Source organism: Oryzias melastigma, linkage group LG2, assembly GCF_002922805.2.
Source record: "Oryzias melastigma strain HK-1 linkage group LG2, ASM292280v2, whole genome shotgun sequence".
In the NCBI taxonomy this organism is placed as follows: Eukaryota; Metazoa; Chordata; class Actinopteri; order Beloniformes; family Adrianichthyidae; genus Oryzias; species Oryzias melastigma.
In genome coordinates, this window is record NC_050513.1 from 105,278 (window position 1) to 132,002 (window position 26,725).

At 43.5% G+C, this 26,725-nt stretch overlaps 2 protein-coding genes and 1 non-coding gene across 3 annotated transcripts in view; 2 read left to right on the forward strand and 1 right to left on the reverse strand.

Moving 5' to 3' along the window:
• Positions 1-1,598: 1,598 nt before the first annotated feature.
• On the reverse strand, positions 1,599-20,391 carry LOC112159989 (N-chimaerin). Its single transcript, XM_024294280.2, has 15 exons — positions 20,238-20,391; positions 19,876-19,963; positions 17,599-17,637; positions 17,411-17,466; positions 14,253-14,284; positions 14,049-14,162; positions 10,203-10,329; positions 9,963-10,118; positions 5,684-5,761; positions 5,423-5,507; positions 5,074-5,247; positions 3,614-3,691; positions 3,408-3,545; positions 3,234-3,339; positions 1,599-3,151 (listed from the first exon to the last, which is right to left on the reverse strand). The coding sequence occupies exons 2-15, from the start codon at positions 19,904-19,906 to the stop codon at positions 2,980-2,982; spliced, it is 1,386 nt and encodes a 461-aa protein (XP_024150048.1). The 5' UTR covers positions 19,907-19,963; positions 20,238-20,391; the 3' UTR covers positions 1,599-2,979.
• Positions 20,392-20,468: 77 nt separating this feature from the next.
• On the forward strand, positions 20,469-20,542 carry trnai-aau. Its single transcript has one exon. It is a non-coding gene; the product is annotated as a tRNA-Ile (tRNA).
• Positions 20,543-20,850: 308 nt separating this feature from the next.
• LOC112159988 (FERM, ARHGEF and pleckstrin domain-containing protein 1) overlaps positions 20,851-26,725 on the forward strand; it is a 41,913-nt gene continuing 36,038 nt past the window's right edge. The window contains exons 1-2 of the mRNA XM_024294279.2: positions 20,851-21,152; positions 26,226-26,420. Coding sequence (XP_024150047.1) covers positions 26,250-26,420 — 171 coding nt within the window. The 5' untranslated portion in view covers positions 20,851-21,152; positions 26,226-26,249. The remainder of the gene's footprint in view (positions 21,153-26,225; positions 26,421-26,725) is intronic.

Consider the following 26,725-nt stretch of genomic DNA (forward strand, 5'->3'; position numbering starts at 1 on the left):
TTTTAAAACCTTAAAGACTGAGAAAAGCGGGATACACTGTGGATAGTTTGACAGTCTGTTACTGCCGCCACGTTCTCTGGCTGCAGCTTCGCCGGTTTTTACGTCGATTTTCCTGGCGATTAATGACCCCTTTGGCTTGCGATAGTGAGTTAAAGGGCGGGACGCCCGCGCGCGGTATGGAAAGGCACGCATGAGAAAGTCCGAGATTAATGCGTCAAAAAATTGTCGGCGTAAAGCACACGACAAATCTGACAGCCCTAGTAAAAACTAAATGCTATTTTTAAAACATTACCCCGTCATAAAGAATATGTTTTTGTCTTATCGTTGTATATTTTACAAGTCTCTACAGCTGTAATAGCGTGATGGTAACTTACCGATGTCACTGCCATAACTGCGTCATTTTTGCTGAGCCGCTGTAGGTACCACATCTACTCGGGGTGTCAGAACGGTGTCATCACTAGTCGCAGGCCCCCGAGCCGTTCTGACACCCCGAGTAGATGTGGTACCTACACCGCCATTAGCCGCGAGGGCGAGGTGAAAAATATTCTTAAACAAAGAAAGAATATCCGAAATATTCTTCTTCAAACTGTTTTTAATAACTACAAATATGTTTTTCACGTGAAGAAAAAGTTGCGAAAAAGCGTATATAATGGTGGCCGAAGACGAAGCGTCGAGCCAGCGGGAGACACCGAGGAGCCGGGAGCGTGACGGCGGGCGGACAGCAGCACGTTTGCAGCTAACATCACCGACCAAAACCCGGAACGGACTTTTGTTACCGTCACAACATTTAATGTCAATGCATCTAAATAAAAACAGTCAAATAAAATTTCATATGATTGGAAAATACTAATTTGGGTTGTGTTTTCAGAAAAATAGACTACTTTCCCTATTTCTTAATATTGAATGATTTTGATTGCATTTTATTTTCAAGCTTCGATACATTTATATTTTAAATTTGCACTACACTTTAGTTCATTTATGTTTTTTTAACTTCATTTTTCTATAACACATAAAAATATAAATTAAGTAAATAAATATGAATTTCTTTTTAAACTCACTCCAGTGAAAATTGTGTTTTTAACATGTTCTTTTGGCATTTTTTCTGATGATGGAGGACATATATAAAGAAAACATATCTCAAAATTGCATTTCTGAGTATTTCTTTATTTGAATAATTGTGAATCAGGAGCAGACAAAATATATAGCTTATAGGTGTTACTGAGGTGCTACAACAGCATCCACTTATAAACCAATAGGTCCATGTTTGTCTTGGTTTTCCTCATGCAATCTGTTATCTGGCTCAAATCACCGATATTGCTCACCATTTTTGTTGCTCCGCTAATGTTATGTTGGGGGTGTGAGCTAGCAAGAGAGTGTGTAAACAGATGGGTGATGGGAAGAGGGGTTGTGGTTGGTCCACTCACAGCTCAGAGGTGAATTTCTAAAGAACTCCTGCTGCTCTGCAGAACCAATGTTCTAGAAAACGACCCAAGTTTTTAGTTTTTTCCTTAAAATCAAAATAAAAAGTCCAGTGGGAACACTTCTATCAAAAGATGATTGGAGCAGAGAAGTTATGTTCAGTAAATTCAGACCACAGGTTGTAAGCCATCATCAATAATTTAATTCCACCATGCATAAAACATAGAAAATACTTCACAGCAATGACAATGATAAAAAATACAATTTCATTATGCTAAAAAAGAATCACTGGAGGCTCACAAACTGACGGTACACCGGTAACCGACCTTCATGAAACAAATAAAAAGGTTCGAAAAATGATGTTGATGCCTTTACCTTTACAAGTTTTTTTTAGCTCTGACTCAGCGTCTAAATCAATAACTGTTTGTGACCCCCGACAAAAATGGGGTAGAGGTGGGTAAAGAACAGGGTTCAGGGTGTTCAAATACATCCATCTTTTTCAAAGACTTATGCATCATAAAAACCAAAAAATCTCACTCCTTCATGTTGTAGACATGGTCGTCCAACACTTATACCGGTGCACAAACCTTCAAGTACTGAGTCACTTCTATGAACTAAAGAAAAAGGCCCAGAAATTCTTCAAATTCCAATTGTTTTTTACTCGGTTGAGCGTAACAGGTCACCCCTTCACCTGCTGCTTGTGGAGACGACAGCACAACAATACTGCACATCCTGTGGACTGGCACTACAATTTTACATTCTCCTGACACAGATGAGTGTTTCATCTGTGTTTTTATCCTCAGGCAGGTGGAGAGGGGAACACAGGCAAACAATCGTCATTTTCATCTCCTAAAAAAAAACTGCTTTATCCTCAAAGCTTAAAAAAGGCTTTTTCTAAGATCTCTGTGCAATTTCAGGTTAGCTAAAGGAGTTCACGAGAGCTGCAAATGTAGAAAAAAAAGGTAGGAATGACAACACAGTAGGCCCAGATCACGGAAAGTCCTTCTGAGGAATGAGGAGGTGCTATGGGGGGGGGTCACCTCTTTAATTCATTCATCCTGCTGTCTTAACCGGAACTTCATCGCCATAAATGGAGACCTTGACAACAAAAATCTGGAAATGAAGGAAAGCCGTTGTGATGACGATAATGGAGGAAAAGTTACCTCTAAAATAGACCTTATAGTGTCACTGAAACATGCTCAGAACGCTCACTGCTGATGCTCTCTGCCTCTATCCAATTCATATTCCTCCTTTGATTTAACATTCAGGTTCCTGAAAGCAGTGAGTCATCCTCCACTTGGAGGCTTATTTTTTAGGAGGTGGGAGGCACAAACGCTTTCTAATTTTACAGAAGAAAAAAAGAAAATGTCAAGGAATCCATTAAAGAAAGAAGGGACAAAGCAGGAATCTGAGAGTCCTTTGGTCCTCCCATTGATTCGTTTGTTGTGGTTTCTTCTTCAGAACTTCCTTCATTACGTCTCCTTCAACGCTTAAACCGGGTTTGAAGAGTCCAGGAGAAGACGAAGCTTTCAAGCATCTCCAAAGTTTTTCCAGCCACTCTCAGAACAGCACGTCCTCGTGGGTGATGAGTGTCTCCACCACCAGTCTCTGATATCGGATGTCGTTCAGGGCCGTCATAGCGTCCAGGCCAGGGGCGCGCATCAGCGTGGGGCCAAAGACGATCCCCAGGTTCTCGCTGGACATCAGGTTCTCCTTCTCGTACTGGGTTACTCTGGGTGAATAGAAGTTTAGGAGTGAGTCAAATAAAAAGAAGCAGAGATGGGATCAGATCAAATCCAGGGAGGTGTCCCGACCTCTTGAGGTGACCCATGAGGTATCGCAGAGTCTCGCAGTGCGCCGGGGGCAACAGCTTTAAGGCTTCATGGAGAGACTCCAGAAGTTTCTCTGGATCGGAAATCTCTGCAAAAGAAAATCCTGATGATAAAACCCTCAAACAGGTTTTGAAACTGCCAGATCAAAACACCTACTGGCAGCTTCAATGAAGCGGGGGTACGCGTCGTAGGTGATGAGAGGAATGGGCAGCTCTCGAAAGTAGAGCTTCAGCGCTCCGGTGATGATGTTGATGTCTTCGTATGCGCTGGAGGAAATGTCCGCTTTTTCTCCATCTGCAGAGATAATCAGTCAGAAACACTAGAAAAAAAAGCAAAAACAGACAGCAGGGGGCGCCGCTCACCTCTGTCAAAGGCCAACTTCACATCCTCTATCAGCTCGCTGAAGCCGGAGATTCTGTACAATCCTTCAGACTGAAGACCTGGAAATTTAGAACAAGAACTCTATTCACTTCTCACAAATTAACCTCAACAAACTATATGTTTGTGGACTTTTGATCTATTTTCAAAGCGTTCCCAGTCGATTTTAAATTAGGATTAAGCCATTTTTAGCCTAAATCATAAAACCCGTGTCGTTTTCTAGAACATAGTTAATTAAAAATTTCACCTTTGAGTTGTGGATGGGCAACCCTGCCCCCTTTCCTTCCCTGTTGCTGACAGCTCTCTGTTTACATGCCATTTTAAGCTTGATTTTCTTTTTATATGTGATCCATCATCAGTAAGACACCAGAAGAACACTATATTCATTAAAGTGGGTCTTTAATTAAATTAAAAACAGCAATTGTGTGAAAGCTTCACAGCATTCATAGTATAGTGATTCTCCTACGCCTTTCTAAATGTTTTTTGGCACATAAAAACTGCCTCATAGGAAATGAATAATAAATTGATCAAATCTTTTAAAAACTCTTCTGCACTTTCAAACTAGGGAACTTCTTCATACTTTCAGATAGAGACACCGTTACCACTCTAAAATGTTCAGCAACTACTGGGTTTTTTTTAGGATAATTTGGAGTTTATCTTTTAATTTAGCAAGATAATAGCTGTTTTTGTCTAATTTAGACATTTTCTGTTTTTTAGGGCTAACTTTTAGTTTAGCTATTATTTTAGCAATATGCTAAAATATTAGCAACATGCTAAAATATTGTCATAATTATTTTTTGTCATAAATATTGATAATTATTCCAGTTTGTTTTTAGGATAATTTTAGCTAACATTTAGCATTATGCTACCTGTTATAGCTAATTTAAATTTTTTTTGCAGTTTTTTAGGCTAATTTTGCGTTTAGCTAATATTTTAGCATTATACCAGCTGTTTTGGCTAATTTTGAATTTTTTCTAGAATTTTAGGCTAATTTCAGCAATATGCTAAAATACTGACAAAATTGGACATTTTCCATTTTTTCAGGCTAATTCGGAGTTTAGCTAATATTTTAGCATTATGCCAGTTGTTTTGGCTAATTTAGACCTTTTCAAGTTTTTTAGGCTTAATGAGAGTTTAGCTAATATTTTAGCAATGTGCTAGCTGTTTGGGCAAAATAAGACATTTTTCCTTTTTTCTTGGCTAATTTGGCTTTCAGCTAGTATTTTAGCAAGCTTTAAGCTTTAGCATTTCCAGCTATTAGCTTCGACATTTAAGCTAGCTATCAGTTTCAGCATTGTAAACTATCAGCACTAGCATCTAGCAGCCACATTCAGCTTACAACATTTGCACTAGCAGGTAATATAGCTGGATTTGAATGCTTTTAATCCAAATGTGCGCTCTTTCTCCTCTATACTGACAGGCCTTCCTGTTCTTTTTGTCTCACCCCTAGCCTCGATCTCCTGGATGCACATGTCGACCACCATCGGCCTCTTGGTGTTATGGGCTTTCACCAGCGTGGTTAGGTCGCAGCTGTACACCTTCTTGACGTGCCGGAGGTCCGGCTGGCAGTCGTTCGGCACCACCTTGGAGCACTGCTTGTGGACGTTCAACCCGCAGTCTGACGGAGAAGATTGTGTTTATGTTCAGTGAGTGTTTATGTTCTTTGATTTACTGTGATTTTGTAATTGTTAATTAAAAAACTACTGTATGTTAAAGATTTCGTGCTTAAGCGTCACCGGTGGCGCCTCAGGTGTTAAAGGGTTTTCTCGGCTTGAGCAGAAGGGCGTCCATACCTGCACATTTCACTCCCTGAGCGATGAGACCCCACATGAAGTTGGCACAGTACTCACACCAGTGGGGGCCCCTGAACGTGTGAACCTGGACAGATTGAGATGAATCAGAACAGAGTTCGTTCAAGCAACTGAGGAGCATTTAGACGTGAGAGGACGTTTTAATCAGCTGATTTACGTCTGCTAATAACCTGAGTGTTTCTGAGGAAAGCTCTGACCTTCATGCAGCTCAGTGATAGAAACACACATGCAGGAGCAGCTCACCTTGAAGTTGTGAACCTTCTCGTATTTGGGTGCCAGGTCGCTCTCCCTCAGGGTCGCCCGCCGCACCAGCGATGTCAGCTGCGAAAGGGCAAACGATCTGATTGGCTGCCAGAAGGTGGAAGCAGGGGAGGAGGGTTTCGGGGGGGCCGGAGCCTGCTTAAGAAAGAGTCTGGAGCCCGAAACCGGATCCGGGGTGCCAGCCGACGCCGGCAGGGAAGGAAGGGAACCGGCACTCACGCTTAAGCCGAGGGGGGAGGTAAACAAAGAGCTCTTCTTCTCTCTCCGCCTGTGATGCTGCTTTTTGCCTCCTTTGACAAAAGACGACTCTCTGCTCGGCATTGTGGGTAAAAAAAGACTTAAATCAAAGGAAAACTAAATCTGGAAATTCTGAAAAAAGTTGAAGGTTTTTCAAAATAAAACTCCTAACTCTCCATGTGATGCTGGCGTGAAGGAAGTCCTGGAGGAGAAAGATCAGCTGGTTGAATGATGGCAGCATGAAGACGGCGCCGCATGGTTCAAAAATAAGAAACCAGCAGGTAATGCAAACGAGTCCGATGCGACACAATCCCTGCGTGTCCTCTAGGTGAGCGCTCCAGCCCACATGGCGGGGTTTATCTGCCCTCCCCATCACACACTCTCCAGACTGAAGCAGCATGGGGGGGGCGCTGACGCGCTGAGAGCTTCAGCGCATGAATTTAACAGGTCACAATCAGAGGGGAGCGAGCCAATCAGGGTGCAGTGGGGCTTGTTGTTCGCAACCAATTCTGCCTCATCGATTGTCCTGGGGAGGAGGAGGGGGTTACAAACCACCAGCTGTTTTATTCATTCCTTTACCCTCCTTTTATCTGCTGTTTCTCAATGTGGAGTAACTCTAGCAGAAATTTGTATTCAAATTGTTTTCTTTTAATCATCATCCATAAATATTTTAATGATTTTAGAGGGTGGAGATCCAGAGCAAATGACTGAAAACAATAAGGGGAGGAGCTAAGATGAGAAGTAGTTTCTCTCTGAGGCATTGAAAGGATTTTTTTAAGTGATCATGAGAGCTGAGCTTGTTAAATCTGCATGAAAGACCAGATGTTTGCTTGCTTTTTCCTGCAGAGAGCTGCGGCTCGGCTCAATGTCACGGCTGCATTTCTGCTGCTGCTTCCAGCGTCTGCAGGACATCCCCCTCTGCACGCGTGCACGCAGACACTGATAAATGAGGCGCAGTGGAGCTGCAGGTCGTGAGGCCTCGGGAGTCTCAGCGCTCCTGCAGCAGGCCGCTCCACGCCTGGCTCGCTGTGCTTTCTGCAGAATTGTAAAGCGTGTGTCTGCAGATGTAAGGCTCAGAGGAGAGCACAGAAGTTGGGTCGTCCAGCCAGAGCTGGAGTTCCTGCTTTTGGAGGCTTTCTGCAGGGGAGCTGCTCTTATGTAATTTTACTGTAGAGCCGTTGGCTGGAGGCCATCTCTGCATCCATCCTCCTCCTCCTCCTCCAGCTTCCGCCAGCCCTCTGGCTCCATGTACGGTCTGTTCTCCTTTGTTCAGGTCTTCTGATCACCTCTGCCTCCCAGCCCACACGGTGAGAGCTGCATCTTCTGGAAGCTGCGCATCCACTGCGTCTATAACAGTCCTGCACTTTTCCCGCCCGGAAGCGCGGCGGTATGGTTACATAAGGTGTTCTGACGCAGGTAAATGCAGTGACTAAGAAATCCTCGCAGCGCGTTCTTTCACAATGAGTGCATTCCTGACGGCTCATCCCTCCACGCTGAACTCAGACCCAAACTCATCACTTCACTTAGTTATGTCTATGTTAAAAAAAGATCCACGTCTGACTTCACATTATTTTTATTACTAATATACGAACAACTTGCTTTACTGACTGTATCCAATAACAGGATGAGCGACTGACCTTCCTCAGAGGAAGCAGCAATGATCTCCTATTCAACCCAAAGACTCAGTGACCTGTTCTGGGGTGGAGCGATAACTTCAGAGACTAGAATCGGTCACTGCTCTGCTTTCTCTGTAACCAGCTGGATCACTGTCATCTTTTCAACTGCCTTTACGTTACTCTGATCACCACCACCTCTCTGACAGATACCTGTCAGCATTTTGTCAGCTCTCAAACCTCTTTTGACTCCATCCTGACTCCGCCTGCCTGCCTGATCCTGACTCTGCCTGCCTGATCCTGACTCTGCCTGCCTGATCATGACTCTGCCTGCCTGATCCTGACTCTGTCTGCCTGATCATGACTCTGTCTGCCTGATCATGACTCAGCTTTCCTGATCCTGACTCAGCTTGCCTGATCCTGATTCTGCTTTCCTGATCCTGACTCAGTCTGCTTGATCCTGACTCTACCTGCCTGATCCTGACTCAGCTTGCCTGATCGTGATTCTGCCTGTCTGATCCTGACTCAGCTTACCTGATCCTGACTCTATCTGCCTGATCCTGACTCTGCCTGCCTGATCCTGACTCTGCCTGCCTGATCCTGACTCTGCCTGCCTGATCCTGACTCTGCCTGCCTGATCCTGACTCTGCCTGCCTGATCCTGACTCTGCCTGCCTGATCCTGACTCTGCCTGCCTGATCCTGACTCTGCCTGCCTGATCCTGACTCTGCCTGCCTGATCCTGACTCTGCCTGCCTGATCCTGACTCTGCCTGCCTGATCCTGACTCTGCCTGCCTGATCCTGACTCTGCCTGCCTGATCCTGACTCTGCCTGCCTGATCCTGACTCTGCCTGCCTGATCCTGACTCTGCCTGCCTGATCCTGACTCTGCCTGCCTGATCCTGACTCTGCCTGCCTGATCCTGACTCTGCCTGCCTGATCCTGACTCTGCCTGCCTGATCCTGACTCTGCCTGCCTGATCCTGACTCTGCCTGCCTGATCCTGACTCTGCCTGCCTGATCCTGACTCTGCCTGCCTGATCCTGACTCTGCCTGCCTGATCCTGACTCTGCCTGCCTGATCCTGACTCTGCCTGCCTGATCCTGACTCTGCCTGCCTGATCCTGACTCTGCCTGCCTGATCCTGACTCTGCCTGCCTGATCCTGACTCTGCCTGCCTGATCCTGACTCTGCCTGCCTGATCCTGACTCTGCCTGCCTGATCCTGACTCTGCCTGCCTGATCCTGACTCTGCCTGCCTGATCCTGACTCTGCCTGCCTGATCCTGACTCTGCCTGCCTGATCCTGACTCTGCCTGCCTGATCCTGACTCTGCCTGCCTGATCCTGACTCTGCCTGCCTGATCCTGACTCTGCCTGCCTGATCCTGACTCTGCCTGCCTGATCCTGACTCTGCCTGCCTGATCCTGACTCTGCCTGCCTGATCCTGACTCTGCCTGCCTGATCCTGACTCTGCCTGCCTGATCCTGACTCTGCCTGCCTGATCCTGACTCTGCCTGCCTGATCCTGACTCTGCCTGCCTGATCCTGACTCTGCCTGCCTGATCCTGACTCTGCCTGCCTGATCCTGACTCTGCCTGCCTGATCCTGACTCTGCCTGCCTGATCCTGACTCTGCCTGCCTGATCCTGACTCTGCCTGCCTGATCCTGACTCTGCCTGCCTGATCCTGACTCTGCCTGCCTGATCCTGACTCTGCCTGCCTGATCCTGACTCTGCCTGCCTGATCCTGACTCTACCTGCCTGATCCTGACTCTACCTCCCTGATCCTGACTCTACCTCCCTGATCCTGACTATGCCTCCCTAATCCTGACTCTACCTGCCTGATCCTGACTCTACTTGCCTGATCCTGACTCTACCTCCCTGATCCTGACTCTACCTGCCTGATCCTGACTCTGCCTGCCTGATCCTGACTCTACCTGCCTGATCCTGCCTCTACCTGCCTGATCCTGACTCTACCTCCCTGATCCTGACTCTACCTGCCTGATCCTGACTCTACCTCCCTGATCCTGACTCTACCTCCCTGATCCTGACTCTACCTGCCTGATCCTGACTCTACCTGCCTGATCCTGCTGAGTTGCTGTTTGAAGGACTTCCCTGAATTCTTTAACCAACCTGAGAATCGCTGCTCCTTCAGTGGAGAGTTTCCTGACCTGTTTTTCCAGCTCGACTCTTCACAGTCACTTCCATCAGAATAAACCTGTTCTCCTCCTGTTTGGGTTTTTTCATCCTGTGGTTGACTTACTTTCTTTTTCCCTGATATTTAGGGTTTTATCTGAACTTCTTTGTTTCTCCTTTTTGTCTTCATACTCTGAGAGTTTTAGTGACGAAGAGCATCTGGATGTGAAGTATTTCTTCTGGGAGCGCGAGGCCCGAGCAGAGACGGCGTTTGCTCCTCACCCTCTCTGTGCTGCAGTCGTTCCTGCTGCGGGCGGCGTCGGGCTCGTCCGGGCAGCGCTGCACCTGGTTTTTCAGGGCGTGCTCCTGGTTCAGGGTGGTGTAGCCCACGTGCTCGTAGATGGGGTTGATGGTCATCTTAGCGATGTACTCCGCGGCCTAAAAAAACGAAGAACAGATGTGAGGGTCACCGTGAAGGTCACAGTGACGCGGCGTTCAGGGAGGACGAATCCTGAGTGGCACCTTAGTCTCGATGTAGAGCGTGATGAGGCCGTCTGTCACCAGGTCGTGGATGGACTCGAACCTCTTCTCGCCCACAAAATGCTTCCCATCGTGATACAGCCGGAAGTTTCTGGTTTGATTCCCAAACCTGGAAAGATAAACAGAATTATTTATCATTCCTTCAACAGAAGTCCAATCAATTAAAAACCTTTCATTATTATTTATCAAAGAGCTCACACATCAGTTCCATCAAGAGCTAAAAAGTCCAAGGGATGGCTCACATTTACTTATTGTCACTTAAACAATGAACATTTTCATTAAACTGAATTATTCTCCTTTATAATATCAGTTTATAAAACCCTTCATTTATCTTTCTATGATCCTTATTGTTATTATTTCATTTATTTATTCAAGGTTAAATTCATTTATTTTTCTAAGCATGCCAGAATTACCCAGAAGCCCCTACTGCATCTGTAGTCTAAAAAAATGAATAAAAATTACAGAGCTCCTGACCTGAAAGGGCAAAAAAATCCTAATTCGTTCCCTCGAAATAGTAATCCATTCCCATGGAGTAATAACTAGTTCCCACGGTCGGTACGAGTTATTACTTTGTGGCTACGAGTGATTATTTTATGGGAACGAGTTACTATTCCGTGGGAACCAAATGCTAACTTGTGGGAAGAAATGATTATTATTTACTTTTTTTGCCCATGTCAGGCCAGAGGCTCCGTAAAGAAGGATTCTAAATTAATAAAAATACAAACAAACACAATAAAAATGCAACATGGAATAAAATATTGATATAAAAACAACTTTTTTTCTGTTTACTTTAATCCTGTTTTTATTTCATTTTTTATGGAAATATGAAGAAAACTTGATTAAATAAATCGCGTAGAGCAGTTATTGTGAGTTCATACGGTGATTCACAACTTTAGATTTAAACTTTGAAGCTTAATGTCACAGTTTACATTTTAATCTCTATCCTGTAGCGTTCTGGGGCCTTTTCAAGCCTTTTTAAATTTACAATTCATTCAAATAAATGGTTTTTTCTTTTTGGCAATGATTGATTTCCATCTTTTTGGTACAAAGCCACCCTTTTCATTTTTTGTATAACACAATGAAACGGTCCAAAAAACTACTGTAAAAACACAAACTTTTTATGTTCTATAACAAAGATCAAACGTGTAGAGGCAAAAAAAACCAAATGTATAAATCCAAAACAAAGAAAAAAATAGACTGAAAAAGGCTTGATATTAGGGCTGTGAAAGTTGAAGCGTCAACGCGCGTTACTAATAGATCATAATTAACGCATTCATATTTATTAACCCCCTCAGAGCAGCGTCATAATAATCTTTTCTTACATGCTGTGATTGAGATTTTATTAAATTAAAGAGATAATATGGCATTTATTTGTAGTTTTTGGACAAAAGCGATCTTTTATTTTTATAATTGAGGTGGAGAACAAATGTCAATCTGTTCTTTTTTCCAGGTTTACGATTATTTTTTTTTATTTTTTAATCCGATTCCTGGCCCTACTTAATAATAACAGAAAAGTGAATTAGTCTCCTGGTTCAGTGATTAAAGCTGAACTTCAGTCAAGTGTTTCTGTTATAAGGTTTTAGTCTTGTGTTTTTGACGGTAAAGTTCGACCTCCTGTTCAAACCAAAAGTCTTCCGTATTCTCTGGTTTACAATCAAGCAAAAACTAAAACCCATCGACTTAAATGGGTCGACGCTTTCTGGGCTCCTTTGTGAATCGGCACAAGTGAATCATTAACCCAAAATCTCGGTTTCCACCACTGAGACAGGCGCTGCCGTCAGCCAGGGGGGTATTTATGGAAGGTAATTATAACCCCATCAGAGAAGTCGCCGTCAAAACGCAGGTGGTGGAATGGCACCACTATGAATAGACCAACTGACCCAAAAAAGAATTCAAATCAAGCCATGCACCGATTTAAAGGTGTACATTGGCGTACATGGCTGTTAAACCGACTGGAGGCCGGAATGAAAGACTAAGACAGGCATCTGTACGGAAGATAACAGCAACTGGAGTCAAAAAGATTTAAGGAAGACAGTTGTTTTAAGGCTGCAGAGACATTCTAAATCCTCTCATGAGAAGCTTCGTTTCCTCAGGAGATTCAAAGGAATTTGTGTCTTTTCTAAGTGAAAACATTTTGTGTAAACTTTGACACTCTTTAAACCATGTTTCAAAGTCAAGGCCCGGGGGCCGGATCCGGCCCTCCAGCTAATTCTATCCGGCCCTCCAGATCATTTTATTGTTATTAATGACCCGATGTTATCTTGTGCTTATTTCTAACTTGTATAATTTTGACTAAATATATTTTCATGGAGAGTAAAATATTGAAAGTTATTTAAGATTTAAGTTGATTTATTCTTGAATAATATTCCTGACTTTTTATTATTCACAATTATGTTAAAAAGTTACGTTTTTAAGTTTTAAAAATTGTCATTCTGCTAGTTTTTTGGGCTATTTAGGAGTTTAACTAATATTTCAGCTACATGCTAACTGTTTTAGCTAAGTTAGGCCTTTTAAAACATTTTTAGGGTTTTTAGGTTTAGCATTTTTTTTTCAGCTACATGCTAGCTGTTTTGGCTAACCTACGTTTTTTTAGGCTGTTTTGACATTTAACTAATATTCTAGCTGGCTATCAGCTTCAGTGATTTCAGCTATCAATCTTCAGCATCTTCAGTGGCCAAATTCAGCTTACAGCATTCACACTAGCATTATCACAGGTAATGATATATATCTAGTTCTTAATTATGTTAAAAAGTTAAGGATCTAAAGTTTTAAAATGTAGTTTTAGAGTGTTCAGTAAATGTTTATCCTCTTCGGCCCGTGACCTAAGGTGTGTTTTGGATTTTGACCCCTGGTATGATTGAGTTTGATAGCCCTTCTCTTAAGATTAAATATTAGATTGTGCCTTTGCAGCCGTAGATGTCACTTTTATCTTCTGCAGGCGGTAGTTCATGTCAATAGTGTTTGTAGGGTTCACAAAGCTGGAATAGTTTCACCTGAAACTTCTAACCAAATGTGTGTTTATTTTTCTTTTAAATACCAGCATTCATCAGGGTTTCTGTGAAATAATGGCAGTTCCCACCTCCGAATAATAGCCCAATGAAATGACAGCTAACCAATCAGGAGGGGCTTAGAGAAGTGGGGCGGGGCATCACCTTAAACAACTAGTTATAGAGAGAAGGAAAATCAAACTGATGCAAAAGTGAGATCTGGTGATTTGGTTATTTCTGTATTGTCCATGCAAACTCAGGCTGTAAATGAGAAACTGTTCTCAGTTGAGCCACCTGGATGAATGAAGGTTCAACAACAATCAGTTTCTCTTCAAAATGACCCCTAGCTTAGGGAAAAGCAACTCATTTTTCCTCCTTATGTGGGGTTTTATTGGTGTCACACCACCATTTTTTAAACCCAAAATTCTTCTTGTAAAGATGGGTTGTAGTTTTTTAATGTCATATTTGTGTTTCAATCCATAAAACATCTGTAATTGAAGGAGAAATCCCTCCGAGGAAGTCAGTCTCAGCAGCCCGTTGAAGGACATTTTCTGCCATCGTCGTACTAAACGACCCACTTTCACTTCAGCTGCAGTCATGAGTCAGAGATATTTACTTTGCACAAATCTGTGGAAATGAGAGTCAGCAAGCGGGCTGTGGGTGTGAATCATGATCTTCCACCTCCGTGCTTCACAGTTACAGTCAACTGCATTGAAGCCGATAGTTGCTTTGAAACGTTTTTAGATTTTTCTTTGGGAAAGCTGCACAAGCGTTTGAGTTTTTTCAGCCACAGAGTCTGATTTCCAGCAGAGGGATCTTCCTGGTCGCCGAGACAACCCACCTCAGAGCCAGGGTGTACGTGCCTGGCTGTCTCTGGCTCTCCCGGATCAGGTAGCTGCCCTCAGCCTGACTCAGAAGCTGGTCTGTCTCCTCTCTGGAGATCATCCCGTGGAACCTGAACAGAAGCAGAGCAGAAGCTCCAGCATTGTTCAAACACAGCAGGAGGAGGAGGAGGAGGAGGAGGAGGAGGAGGAGGAGGACTCACTCTCTGCCGTAGTATTTGGGACGGTTCTCCACCTGCAGGAACACAAAGGTTTTCCAGGTCAGTCCAAACATGAGAAGTGCTTCAGTGCAAAAGCCTTCAGGACCTGTACGCTGCCAGAGGGCAGCGGTGCTGGTGGGTGTGTGGGCACAGAGAATATTGCATGAGTCAGACAGAAAGGCTGGACATGGTGTCGTTCCCAACAAAACTGCTGCTGAGCCAATAAATCAGCGAGGGCGGCGAGCACGGCCGTGAATACCAATCTGCAGCGGAGACGCGTCAAGCTGCTCTGGAAAAGATGGATGCTCTTGACCAGGGGTTGGCATTCTTTAACAGTACAAAAAAACGTTTGGGCTCGTTTTCTACTGATCAGAACCTAGAAGGAGCAGCATAGTCTTACTTAAACCTTTAAGAAATTTGGATTTTCAATTCATGACCTTTTTTTTTTAAATAATAAATATGAATTGTGTCTATTTTAGGCACAAACAAAAGCAAATATATAAAAAAGAACCTAGCATCTCTCAACATGTTTTTTAATCTTATTTTCAAAATAAAAGTTGCTCTGTGCCAAACAGGATCATCTCAGTGCAGCTCTGGACAGTCAGTAACCAATGTTGTGCAGCATAAGATAATATGTGCTTTTAACCAATAAAAGATCAAACGTTTTACCAAAGTTTTGCATATAAAATCTGTTCATTCTGGAGGTAGAGTTGATCAAACAAGACGTCTTCAGGTCAATAGGATGTAAAAACCCACATAGTTTATCATCTATGTGCATCAATTTATACATTTAACTAATCTAAATTAAACTAGAAATGCTACATTGCCTGTGATAATGGTAGTGTGAATGCTTTTTATTGAAAGTAGTCACTGAAGATGCTGAAGCTATTTGCTGAGAATGCAAAAGCTGTTTGCAAAATGTTAGATTCGCTAAAAGACTAGAACTATGAAAGGGTGCTAAAGTTGACCAAAATTTCTGAAAAATTTGTAGTAAAATGGCTTAAAAACACCCAACACATGCCAATTTTGCAAAATATTTAGCGTGTTGCTTAAATACAAACTAAGCTCCAAATTAGCGCAAAAAACCTTAGCAGATGCCAAATTAGCCAAGCCAAAAAAAAAAAAACAAAGCTCATTGCTTAAATTCTAGCTAATCTCCAAAATAGCCTAAACTTCCTCAGTTAACGAAATTAGTCAAAAACATTAGCCTGTTGCTAAAATGGATGCTAAACTCGAAATTAGCCACAAAAAACTCCAGTAGATAACAAATTAGCAAAAAATGTTAGCACATTCCTAAAATATTAACTAAACTCCAGATTAGAATAAAAAGACCTCAGTAGCCAAAAAAAGCTTGAACATTGCTTAAATACAAGCTGAACTCCCAAAATTCCTCAGTAAACCAAATTAGTCAAAAAAGTTAGCCTGTTGCTAAAATAGAAGCTAAACTTTAAATTAGCCTAAAAAACCTCAGTAGATAAATTAGTCAAAAACGTTAGCATGTTGCTAAGATATTAGCTAAACTATTTTTTTAAATTACTATAAAGGGGGAAACATATCTCATGAATATATTTAAAGACTTGTTGCTAATCTATTTAAAATGTTGATATTTGAGGAGTTTATCATTAATTTCCTATGAGGAATATTTTGCTCAATATTTCAAAAACTATAAAGTTTAAGAATACCAAAAATACAAGCAGTAATGTCCTGAACGAGCTGAATGTTTCGATACAGATTGATGAAATCACTGAAAGTGTGACTGATTTTCTATGTGCCATAAAAAACATGAAAAGGAGCAGGAGAATCACTGTAGTGTGAATGCTGTAAATGCTAATTAAGTAAACCTTACTTTCAAATATTGCTATTTTATTTTTCTTTTCTTTTTCTTTTTTTTCCCCTCTTTGTCCTCAGCAGTCTTACACTGCTGGGTTTTGTTATTTTAGTTTGGGGTTGGTAGTCTTAGTTTGTGGGCTTTGTTTGTTTGTTTCCTTTAGGTAGTTTTGGTTAGGGGGAGCTGCTGACTGATGGTCGACATGTCTGGATCAGAAGTCTCCATGAATTATTTATGTTTGTCCAAAGAGCCACCATGGAGAGATAGAAGAGACACATGTGGATCTGGAGCTGCAGGTTGAAGACCTCTGGTCTAGACTGTCACAGGTCCATGGACAGCTCTGAGGTCCTCAAACCTGTCAGCGTCTTCGATGGCGGAGCAGAATCGACCTAGTTTCAATTCCCACCGAGTTTTTGGAGAGAACGATGAAACGGGCGCAGAGAAAGGACTTGTTTTGGAGCTGGAGGCAAACATGAGAAGCATTTGTAGGAGAAACTCGCTGCTGTTTTCATGAGGCGGAGCATAAAAATAGAACAATTCTCAACATCCACCTGTGTGAGCTTCAACAAACTCTGTCAAATCTATTTTTGACCGAAAACTTCAGACTGAGAGATTTCAGAGGAAAGAAGAGGAAATGAACATTTCTGTTTTACGTCGAACTTGAACTCAATGTTTACTAGAAAAGTGTCAGAAGTGGCAGGAAACAGTTTGAGAAGTTAACTTTTTTAACATCCCTGATGTAGCTGATTTGAATGAAATCTTTTCAAAATAAAGTTTTATTTTTAGGTAAATAAAAAGATGAATTTACCCAGAGCTGCTAAAATATCATCAGAAACTCTCTAAATCACAAATATGCTTTTATTTTTGCTAGAGTTCATCTTTTATTTGATACTTTAAGATGGTTACTTATAGAGTTCAAACATTCAAATGTTAACAATCTTTAACCCTTTAAGACCTCAGGCGTCACCGGTGACGCTTAAACACAAAATCTTGAACTTGCTGCTACTTTTCAACTGTTCACACGATAATTCCAGTGGATTCTGAAGGAGAAAAGCGGCGCGAGCCCCTTTTAATGTTTGAAAAGTTACAGTAAATCAAAGATCCTAAACACTGGAGCTCCGGCGTTTATGAGTTAAAACATTATTTTGCTTGTTTGTAGACGAACTTTAATGAAATCCATTGCATAATAACGAGTGCCATAAAACTCAGAAATTCAGATTGAGGTTTGTCTTCAGTCCATTTGGGTTTAATGATAAATCAAATTGAATTTTTCAAGGTTTTTTCTTGTTCTCTTTGCCTTAATTGTGCAAAAATACATGAAAGGAGGTCTCACCTCAGAGGTGCAGGTGACTCTGCGGGGGTGTGGCGCCTCCTGCTGGAGCTGGTACACTGTGACAGATGGTTTGGAAACATGTCATACTAACGCAGAAGTAATCACAGAGACGGATCCGCTTCAGTTCCTGTATGAGGAACATCAGACTGACAACACAAACCTTTATTCAGATCTAAACATGTACTTACAGTAGGACTTCCACACGGGCGGCCGATAATCGTCATGATCTGAGAATAGAAAGAGACGGATTCAAAACTAGCCATGTGTGGAAGTGCCCTTTGGCAAGCATTGAACTCCATGTTGTCCCTGGTGGTCAGGTCAGTCTCTGACATGGCAACAGAGTATGGACAGAATATACACTCATGCAACTTGGAAGTTAGGGAACAGAGGTTGAGTCGAATTGGCAGTGTAACCAACAAACTCCGTCCTGGTGATGAATTTATTGACCATTTCAGTGGGGATTGTTTGTTTAATAAATTAGTCTTTATTAGCTATGATGCTAGATGAATTTTGCCTCTCTCAGACTCTGGTCCCCTTCAGACCTGCAAACCCTCAGCTGCACAGGCAGCCGCGCTGTCGGGCATTGCAAAAGCAACGTGTGAAAACACAATTACAAGTACACATGGTTGTGCACAAACTGTGTGGTATGAGTTACAAATCAAGAATGACGCACACACAAATCGGATGAGTCTGTTGTTTCTCCTTAACAGATCCTCCGTGTGTGATTGTGTGCGTTAATGTGTGTGACGGTGCACGTGTGCAAATGTGTCTGTGAATGTGTTTGTGTGTATGTGTGCAGATGTAATTATGAAGGTTGTGTGAATGTATGGATGAACAGGACCGTAAAGCAAACCGTAAGCTGTAATGACAGAAAAAAGCGCTTCATGCACACAAACCATTTCCTATTCTTCACGTCTTTGACCCTCGTGTTTCCTTATGGGGTCCAGATGACCCCGCCCTTACACTGATATGTGATCCCTCTTATGACAAAGGTGGACAGGATCTCATGTCTGCCACAGACACCAGTGAAAATAAAAAATCCTTGAGAGAAAAAAAAATTCTGCGCGCTGTCTTGTGGGGTCCAGATGACCCACTTCTAATGTAAACATACCAGGATAGCAAAAGGTTTACACCTTCTTCCTTATAGACGGTGCCACCAGCTAACGTCCTTCTCTTCCTGATGATCTCATCAGTCAAACAGGTCACGTACTAAAGCGCGCCACTTTACACACAATCACATCATATTTCCACACAACAAAGAACACAATAGTGCTGCTGGTGTCATAAAAATGGCAGAAAACTTGAAGTTCTATCATTTTTGTTGGAACTTCTGACATAATTTGAACATTTTTAATAAAATACTTGACTAAGTTGAAGCTTTGAGGTGGTCAAAGTGGACAGAGATGCTTTGTAGTTTTTGGAAATCACATCAAACTTAAACCTGTGGTCCTAAGTCTTTAATTTTCACTGGATCCTCATCATTTCCATTGAGGTCACCGAAAAGGATGCAGCTGAGAGTCCTCAGAACATCTCTCCAAAGAGGAGGATCTCCGTGTGCATCCGTGAACCTGACCTATGATTCCAGATTGACAGCAGTGAGCCAAACTCCTTCAGAGCTTTAACTGTTTTTGGAGACATTCACAGAGGTCACAGCAGGTCTTTGATGTTCACTTCCTGCTGGAAGGAACTTCTCAAACTGATCCGGTTCCCTCAGAAGGATGATAAGACGCTCGTTTCATAACATGATTAAAAATGACCTTGAATTCTAATCTTTTGTAAACAGAGATCCTCACCAGACGAGGTCAACCTGAACATCATAGTTTTATGTTGATAACACTTTTTTAAATCAGAATTCCAGACAGGTAAAGACTAATGCTGTTTGTTTTATCGATAATGACCAAAACTCCTCGTTAACAACATGTGACCTCCATCCACACTAAGAGGACAGCTAGGAAACCATCTTCCCTCCAAATGTGAAACAGAAACCTTTACGACTGAACGGATGTGAACGTGTTTGGTGATCTTCTGGTGGAGTCCTCGTACATATCTGTGAGGGACACCCACGGCCAGGTTTCCTGCCCCGTGTCAGACCTCCTCCCCAACCTTATCTGTTCCTCATCCTGTCCTCCATTCCTGCTCAGGGAGCGCCTGTGGCTCGCTGTCAGGGCGGAAAACCAGAAGGTGTACAAACCTGTTGGACAAACCGTCTGTCCGGACCAGGAAACAGTCCGGCTTTAGGAATGTCTGATGATTTTCTCTGGAATTCAATCAAACTTAATGTCCAGTTTTACTTACTTTAACTGCTTTGGAATCAACATCTTAACTGTTTTGCTATATTTCTTCTTTTCTCTAAAATATTTTCAAACCAATTAGATGATGTGATTTCACTGAAATGATGCTTAAAATGACAAAAAAGAGAAAGACTGTTTTAAAGTGACCATCATCATTAAAGAGAGCTCACTTACCAAAGACATTTAAGGCCATGTTGATCTCCATATGATGCTGAACAATCAATCAGCAGACCAGAATCCTCCCCTGAGCTCACTTTCAATCCTTAGAGGGGCAAACATGGAGCGACAATCAGAGAAACATCAGCTGAAGCTGCAGGCAGAGGCTGGATGTAAACAATGGGTGATCAGTCCATGATCCGGGCTAACGCTAGCTGATCGCTCTGCGCTCCTTCTGCTCAACAAAACACTAGATCCACCTCCATGTGTCTCATTTACACAGTCAAACATCGATTCTATACTGTATAACACAGAACCGGCGCGATAATAAGGCTCCACGGCGGCCGGGTAACAGCTAGCGGATGATACAAAGTACTCACATTCACGTCCCATTCTACATTATGGTCGCCATTTTGCTAGGTCACAGGAGCAGTCTCGCCCTCTCCACTGGTAACTATGGCAACGGGCAACTATGCGGGCGCTCTCTGCATGAAAGTGTTCGAACGTGGCCGGTGACGTAATTTCCGCATCAAATTATAGGTATTAAAACTTGTGGAGACAGTAAATGAAAAGGAAAAGTATTTATCGATGGTACCGTGACAGGGCGTCACGGCCGGTTAGCTCAGTTGGTTAGAGCGTGGTGCTAATAACGCCAAGGTCGCGGGTTCGATCCCCGTACGGGCCACTCCTCTTTCCCTTTTTGTCTCCATACCATATCTGCATTTGAGACGCCAGCTTGTTAGAAATGAGTGCTGAAAGCGCTAAGGCAAAGGAAGCACTACACATAAGGACACTTTCTCTATTGCTTTAGAGACGCTTTGGTAAAAAAAAAGGAAATCTTTATTCATCCAGGATACTTTCAAAGTACAATTTTAAAAAGTTACCTGGAGTTAGTTCTTATTTCTTAAGTTTTTCGCATGTTTTACATTCATTCCCATTCATTCATGAATCTCCATTCTTCCCGATTTGGTGACAGATTTGTGACAGTCTCCCCGGGTTCCAGCAGGGGGCGCTGCTGGGCCGCCCGCCGCTCGCCTTGGCGGGGTGCACGCGCTCCTCCGGGGCTGGAGGCGGTGAGCTGCTCTTTATTGTTCCAGCGGAAAGCTCCTTCTCCTGCGGCGGGCCACACTCGCGTCAATGGCCGCCGCTCCGAAGCCTCGTCCCGCCTGAGCGCCAGCGGTTCCGCCACCGAAGCCGAGCTCCACCACGCCGTCGCGTGGGATTTAAGCGTGGGAGTTAAAGTTCTCGCGGGCTGGAGAGAGACGGTCCGTGGATCCAGCAGGAGGAGGAAGGGGGTAAGGAAATCACTAAGCGAGGTCTCCGCCGTTTAGTTTCAGACCAAACCGGTTTTCTCCGCCGTTTCAGACCCTCAGAGGAAGCCCAAAAGCTCCGAGAGATTCTGCACAAAGCTAGAAGTCTGTTTATTTCTAGTGATTGAGGGAATTTCGGTGTGTTTGTGGGACTGTAAGCCCTTCATCTGTCACAGTAATCCACTCGTGTCTTAACCTCACTGTAACCCACTGACATCTTTCCTGCAGGATTACTCTGCTAACCCACATCCCGGAGCTGCTCTTTGCCATCTGTCCTCTCGGGTCTAGCTGACAAAGCTGACACCTTTAGGTCTCCACTATTGATCCAAAACACCCCCTCAGAGGTCAGAGGGGTCAGCCAGGACCCACCCAGGGTCAGTCATTCTGCATGTCAGCCCGGGTCAACTCTGGTTCCACTGGAACCGTTCCAGTCACCCTGATGAGAGGTGGTTCTGATCCTTCATCTGGTTCTGGATGCTTCTCGTCATCACCATGTTTAACCATTTAACACGTGTCAAAGTCACAGCCCGGGGGCCGGATCCGGCCCTCCAGATCATTTTATTTTATTGTTATTGGCCCGATGTTATCTTGCGCTCATTTCTAACTTGTATAATTTTGACAAAATATATTTTTATGGAGAGTAAAATATTGAAAGTTATTGAAGGTTTAAATTGATTTATTCTGGAATAATATTCCTGCCTTTTTATTATTCATAATTATGTTAAAAAGTTACGGTTTCAAAGTATTAAAAATTGGCATTCTGCAATCTATTTGGACTATTTTGGCATTTGCTAAGATGTTTTGAGGCTATTTTGGAGTCGAGCTAATATTTCAGCTACATGCTAGCTGTTTTGGGTAATGTAAGATTTTTTTCTTTTTGGGTTAATTTGCCATTTCGCTAATATTTTAGCCAGCTATCAACTTCAGCATCTTCAGCAATCAGCTTTAACATTTTTAACTACCAATTTCAGCATATTCAGCTATCAGCACTAGCATCTTCAGCGGCCAAATTTAGCTTTCAACTTTCACACTTTATATCTAGTTCATATGTAAAAAAGTCACTGCTTTAAAGTTTTCTAAATGTAGTTTTAGAGTGTTCAGTAAATGTCTATCCTGTTCGACCTAAGGTGTGTTTTGGACTGTTTTCTCCTATGTGAGTTTGACAGCCCTGCTTTAACACCAGAGCTCCACTGATTATGTTCTTTGATTTACTGTAACTTTTCAACCCTTAAAAATTTAAACGTTAAAGATTTTGCGACGCTTCAGCTGTTAAAGGGTTAAATGTTCCCCTACTAGCTTACAGCCCCTCACACCCCTATTAGAAAAATGCCACAAGAACATGTTAAAAACACAATTTTTATCAGAGTGAGTCTTTACAAAGAACTTAAACGGTGGTGGATAGCGCCTATATTGCTCCTCATTTTTGTCGCACCGCTAACGCTAGCTTTAGGGTGTGAGGCGCTGTAAGCTAGAGGGAGAGCAGCGTAAACAGTTAGATGACGGGGAATGGGGGCAGGCTCCCACCCCAGCAGTCCGGCCCACAACTCAGAGGTAAATTACTAATGAACCCTTGCCGCTCTGCAGAAACTATGTCCTAGAAAACAACACAAGTTTTTTTTTAATTTTGTTTAAAATACCACTGGGATCAATAGATGAACAGAGTGGGACTTTAAGACAATTTAAAAGAACATGGAAACTCGCCCTGTACAACAAAGTTCTGAAGTTAGAAGTTCAAACAAATAATGTGGAACATTATTATTATTTTTAAGAACATTTATCACGTTTTTAGTTCAGTTTTTTTCTTTAAAAACATTTTCCTATGAGTGTAATGGTTTTTGCTGAAGGAAACTACTTCAGAAGTACAGAAAAGTCTTCTGTGTTAAGTATTAAATGTGATAAGTCCAAGAACAGATATAAAAACTGTTCTAGTTTTGATTTCTGGTTGAATAGTTAACCAAAGTGGTGATTCCAAAGGAGTGAAGAGGAGTTCTGCTGAAGGCAGCTGTTCTTGGCAGCTTCCTCGTGTGGAAACACTGATGAACTTAATGAAAAGATCGGCCTCTCTAATGGGAATTCTTCAGCAAACGCTGTTAAAGCCCCCAGCACCCCCCATGCCCTTTTATGGAGTCTTGTCAGACTGGACTCTTTATGTTCTTTCATCAATAATTTAGCTTTTTTTTTTTACTGTCGTTGTGATGAGCTTTTATTGTCTCATCGCTTCAAAACTCCTTTTATGGCTGGAGTCCACTTCCTGTTGTGCAACCTTCATGCAAAGTCTCCTCATCCTCGGGGATTTTTGCCTCAGTGGCTCCTCATGATTGGGGGGGGGGTTCTCAGGACCTGGCTCCCCTCTCTTGGGAAACTTCCTGCTAACGGCGGTTGAAAAGCTGCTCGGAGGGCCGGGTGAGTTAAAGCCGCGCTGCTGGACGCTCTCACACAGGCCTCCTTTGTGGCGGCTGTGGGGGGGGGCAGCCAGCTCTGTATTCCCCTCTCGCACAACCAACAATGTCCAACCACAGAGAGGAAATGAAGATTCGTCCAGCTTCCAGGGGTCAGGACCTTCAGATCAGACCCTGCAGCCTGTCTGAAGCCCCGCCCCTCAGGTCATGAAAATCCAGCTAGTGAAGGCGTGAACGAGGACAGCACAGCTGAGTTCCCACAGGTGGGAAGAGGAACTTGAATGTCAGGTTCCTGCCTGATCGGGTCATTTCCTTGGCCCGCCTCCAGGTTGAAGCTTTTCTGTTTAAGAGAGGTAATGACCCCAGGAGGGGGCTGGGGGGGATTAGCATGGACTGAGCTGTTTGTGGACTTCCTTTAATGCTAACAGGTTAGCGGTGGAGGATTTCACAATCAGTTTCAGGGGTTGGTTTGTCTAAGAAGTTCATTATAAAGAAGTGAAGGCTCCTTTTTTGCTTCTCGCATTCAATCAACTATGGGAGAGGTGGACTAAGTGGCCACGTCCCCTGGTGTGCCTCAATAAAAGTAGGTGGAGCCTGTAGCCTCTCTCCAATTTTCAAAACATTGGAGATTTCATGTAGCCTGATTTCAAGTAGTTGGGGAGTGGCCTTCTAATAGGCTCACTTCTCATTGGCTAAAGTGGTTGCCTTGGAATATTGACTCAGACCATTGACTGTATTTGAGAAAATGGGTTATGCTATGTACACACCGGGCCTGTGATGCATGTTAAAGAATATGGTTGATCAAATCTGAATCAATCTAAGCTTTATAGATCAATGATTAATCCTTAAAAGTAGAGATTGATCTAAAGCATAACGCTAAAGTCTGCTAGTTTGATCCTAACGTATAATAGGATTTCCCATAGGACGGCTAATGCCAACACTCGGTCGACCTAAACATACATTGGTGACTAAATAAACATCTTTATAAACTCACAGGCATTCATTTTCCAAACTCTTTTAAGGAGATATTTTTTAAAGTATTTGTGGCCTAAAAAAGTTTTTTGCTCATACTTTCTTCTTCTTCTTCTGGAATAAGCTGTAATGCTATAGTGTGATCGTCACCTAGTGTCCAAACTGAAACGTCCTCCAGGAGAAGCAGAACAATGTTTACAATGTTACTGATCTGAACATTTTTGTTAGAACTTCTCCTTTAGAGAATCCATGTAACACTGGATGATATTAACAATCTCATTATTTCACTGATACATTTACAGTATGTGAACTGGATCAGAATAATATGAAAATCAGGAGGAAAAAAATCCAAATCGATTCTGGAAATGATTGTCTATTAAAGAGCGTCCTGAATGGATGTTTAGCATCCAGTGTTCACACTGGTCTGTGGCTACGCGATACTAGCTGTCTGAAATGTCAAAGCAGTGCATATATTCCAACTCTAGCTCCAGACGTTTACTTTCACAGCTCTATTCCAATATCTGAAAAACTTGGTGTCATTGACTCCAGCTGGACACAGACTGTAATTATTGATTTCTCCTTCACAATCGAGTTGGTACTCCTGTGAATTAGAAGGACGCCATCCATACATCACTACCAAATCCAACTTCCTGATTAGTCAGCCAAACTGATTTACCTTTCAATATGCGTTCAATGACCTTATGCGTTATAAGATTCTGAAAATAGAGCAAAAAACTTGTGTTGTGATGAGGAACCACGAGAGTTTTGAATACGGCAGTCTGAAATGCTCTTTAGTGTAAACTTTTCATTAGAAGAGGTCGCTTCCAAGCCTGGTGTGAGCGTAGCTTTACTTCCGGCTTCAACCAAATGAAGCCAAATTTAGTCGCCATTCTGTCAGGATTCGGACACCGCCATGTTGGAACCCGATGTTGTCCGTGAGCAGTGATTGGTCCATGTCTTTTCGTTTTTGTGGCAACCGGTCTGGCCAATCGGGTAGTTTAATCTGAGTGACCTGGTCTAACCACTTGAAAGAACTTCCTGTGGAGCGTGCTGACTGAGGTGTCGGAATCGAACGTTAGCCTCCAGTTGAGGTCTCTGAAGAGTTTCCCACACAGATCCTCTGGTCGGTTCTGTCCACCGTCATCACCGTGGCGTGTTTTCCCTCAGTCGGCGCTTAAGTGGACATTAGACACGGTAAATGGAGCCTTCTTTAAACAGAGCCTGTGATGTTGGCCGCCCGTTTGCGCGCTCCGCCCTGAGTGTTTACAGCAGCCGGGTGTTTGTGTGGATGCAGAGGAAGAGGCCGCGCTGCTGCGGCGCATTCCTGCGCGCCGTCTGAGATCGCGTTTGTTGTCTGAGGTTTCTCTGGAGGTGGGGAAGGGTCGCTGAGAGGAATTCAAACCGGGGTGTTTCATCCTTTTGTTGTGGGGGCGGCTGGGGTTCAAGTCTGGACAAGCCCGAGCGGGGTTGGAAACCCCACCTGGGTGCCGCCGTACCTGGGGGGCTGTCTGGAAATGTGTCAGACGTGTGTCTGCCCCCTCTGATTTATGGTTGAGGTTACGCACGCAAACACATCTCCACCACATCCCTCACCAGGAGAAGGTCTGAGATCTGCAGTATGAGGCGAGCGCCTGCACAGAGCGACGCTTTCACCTGCTGGAATCATCTGGTTCTCTTCTCCCTGCAGACGACAGCAGCTCCACGCTGAGACATGGACGCCGCCGACAGACCGTCCACGGCCGGACAGAGGCTGAGCGCCCCCGAAAGCTTCGGGGTGTCCACCCTGGAGCCGGGCCAACGCCCCCCAGCACAGACCCCGGGGAGGCAGGTGCCCATCCGGGTCCAAATGCTGGACGACAGTCAGGAGGTGTTCCAGATATCTGTGAGTATCACTGCAGTCACTTCCTGGAGACGCACAGGAAGTGAGGCTTCCTGTCCGCGCTGACCTCTGACCTCTCCGTCAGACACAGCATGGATTTGTTTGGCAGCTCCTGTAAATTTATCTGCTTCAGGGCAGCAGTTTGTTTTGGGAAAACCCAGCAGCTGGATTACCAGTGACGCGTGTGAGGAAAGAATCTGCTCTCTGCTCTGCTGGGGGAGCGTCCACAGCCCCCAGGCGTGGGGGGTGGTGGCGGTGACGGCGGTGAATAAGCCTACTGGTGTCTGAGGACGTCCATCAGACCTTCA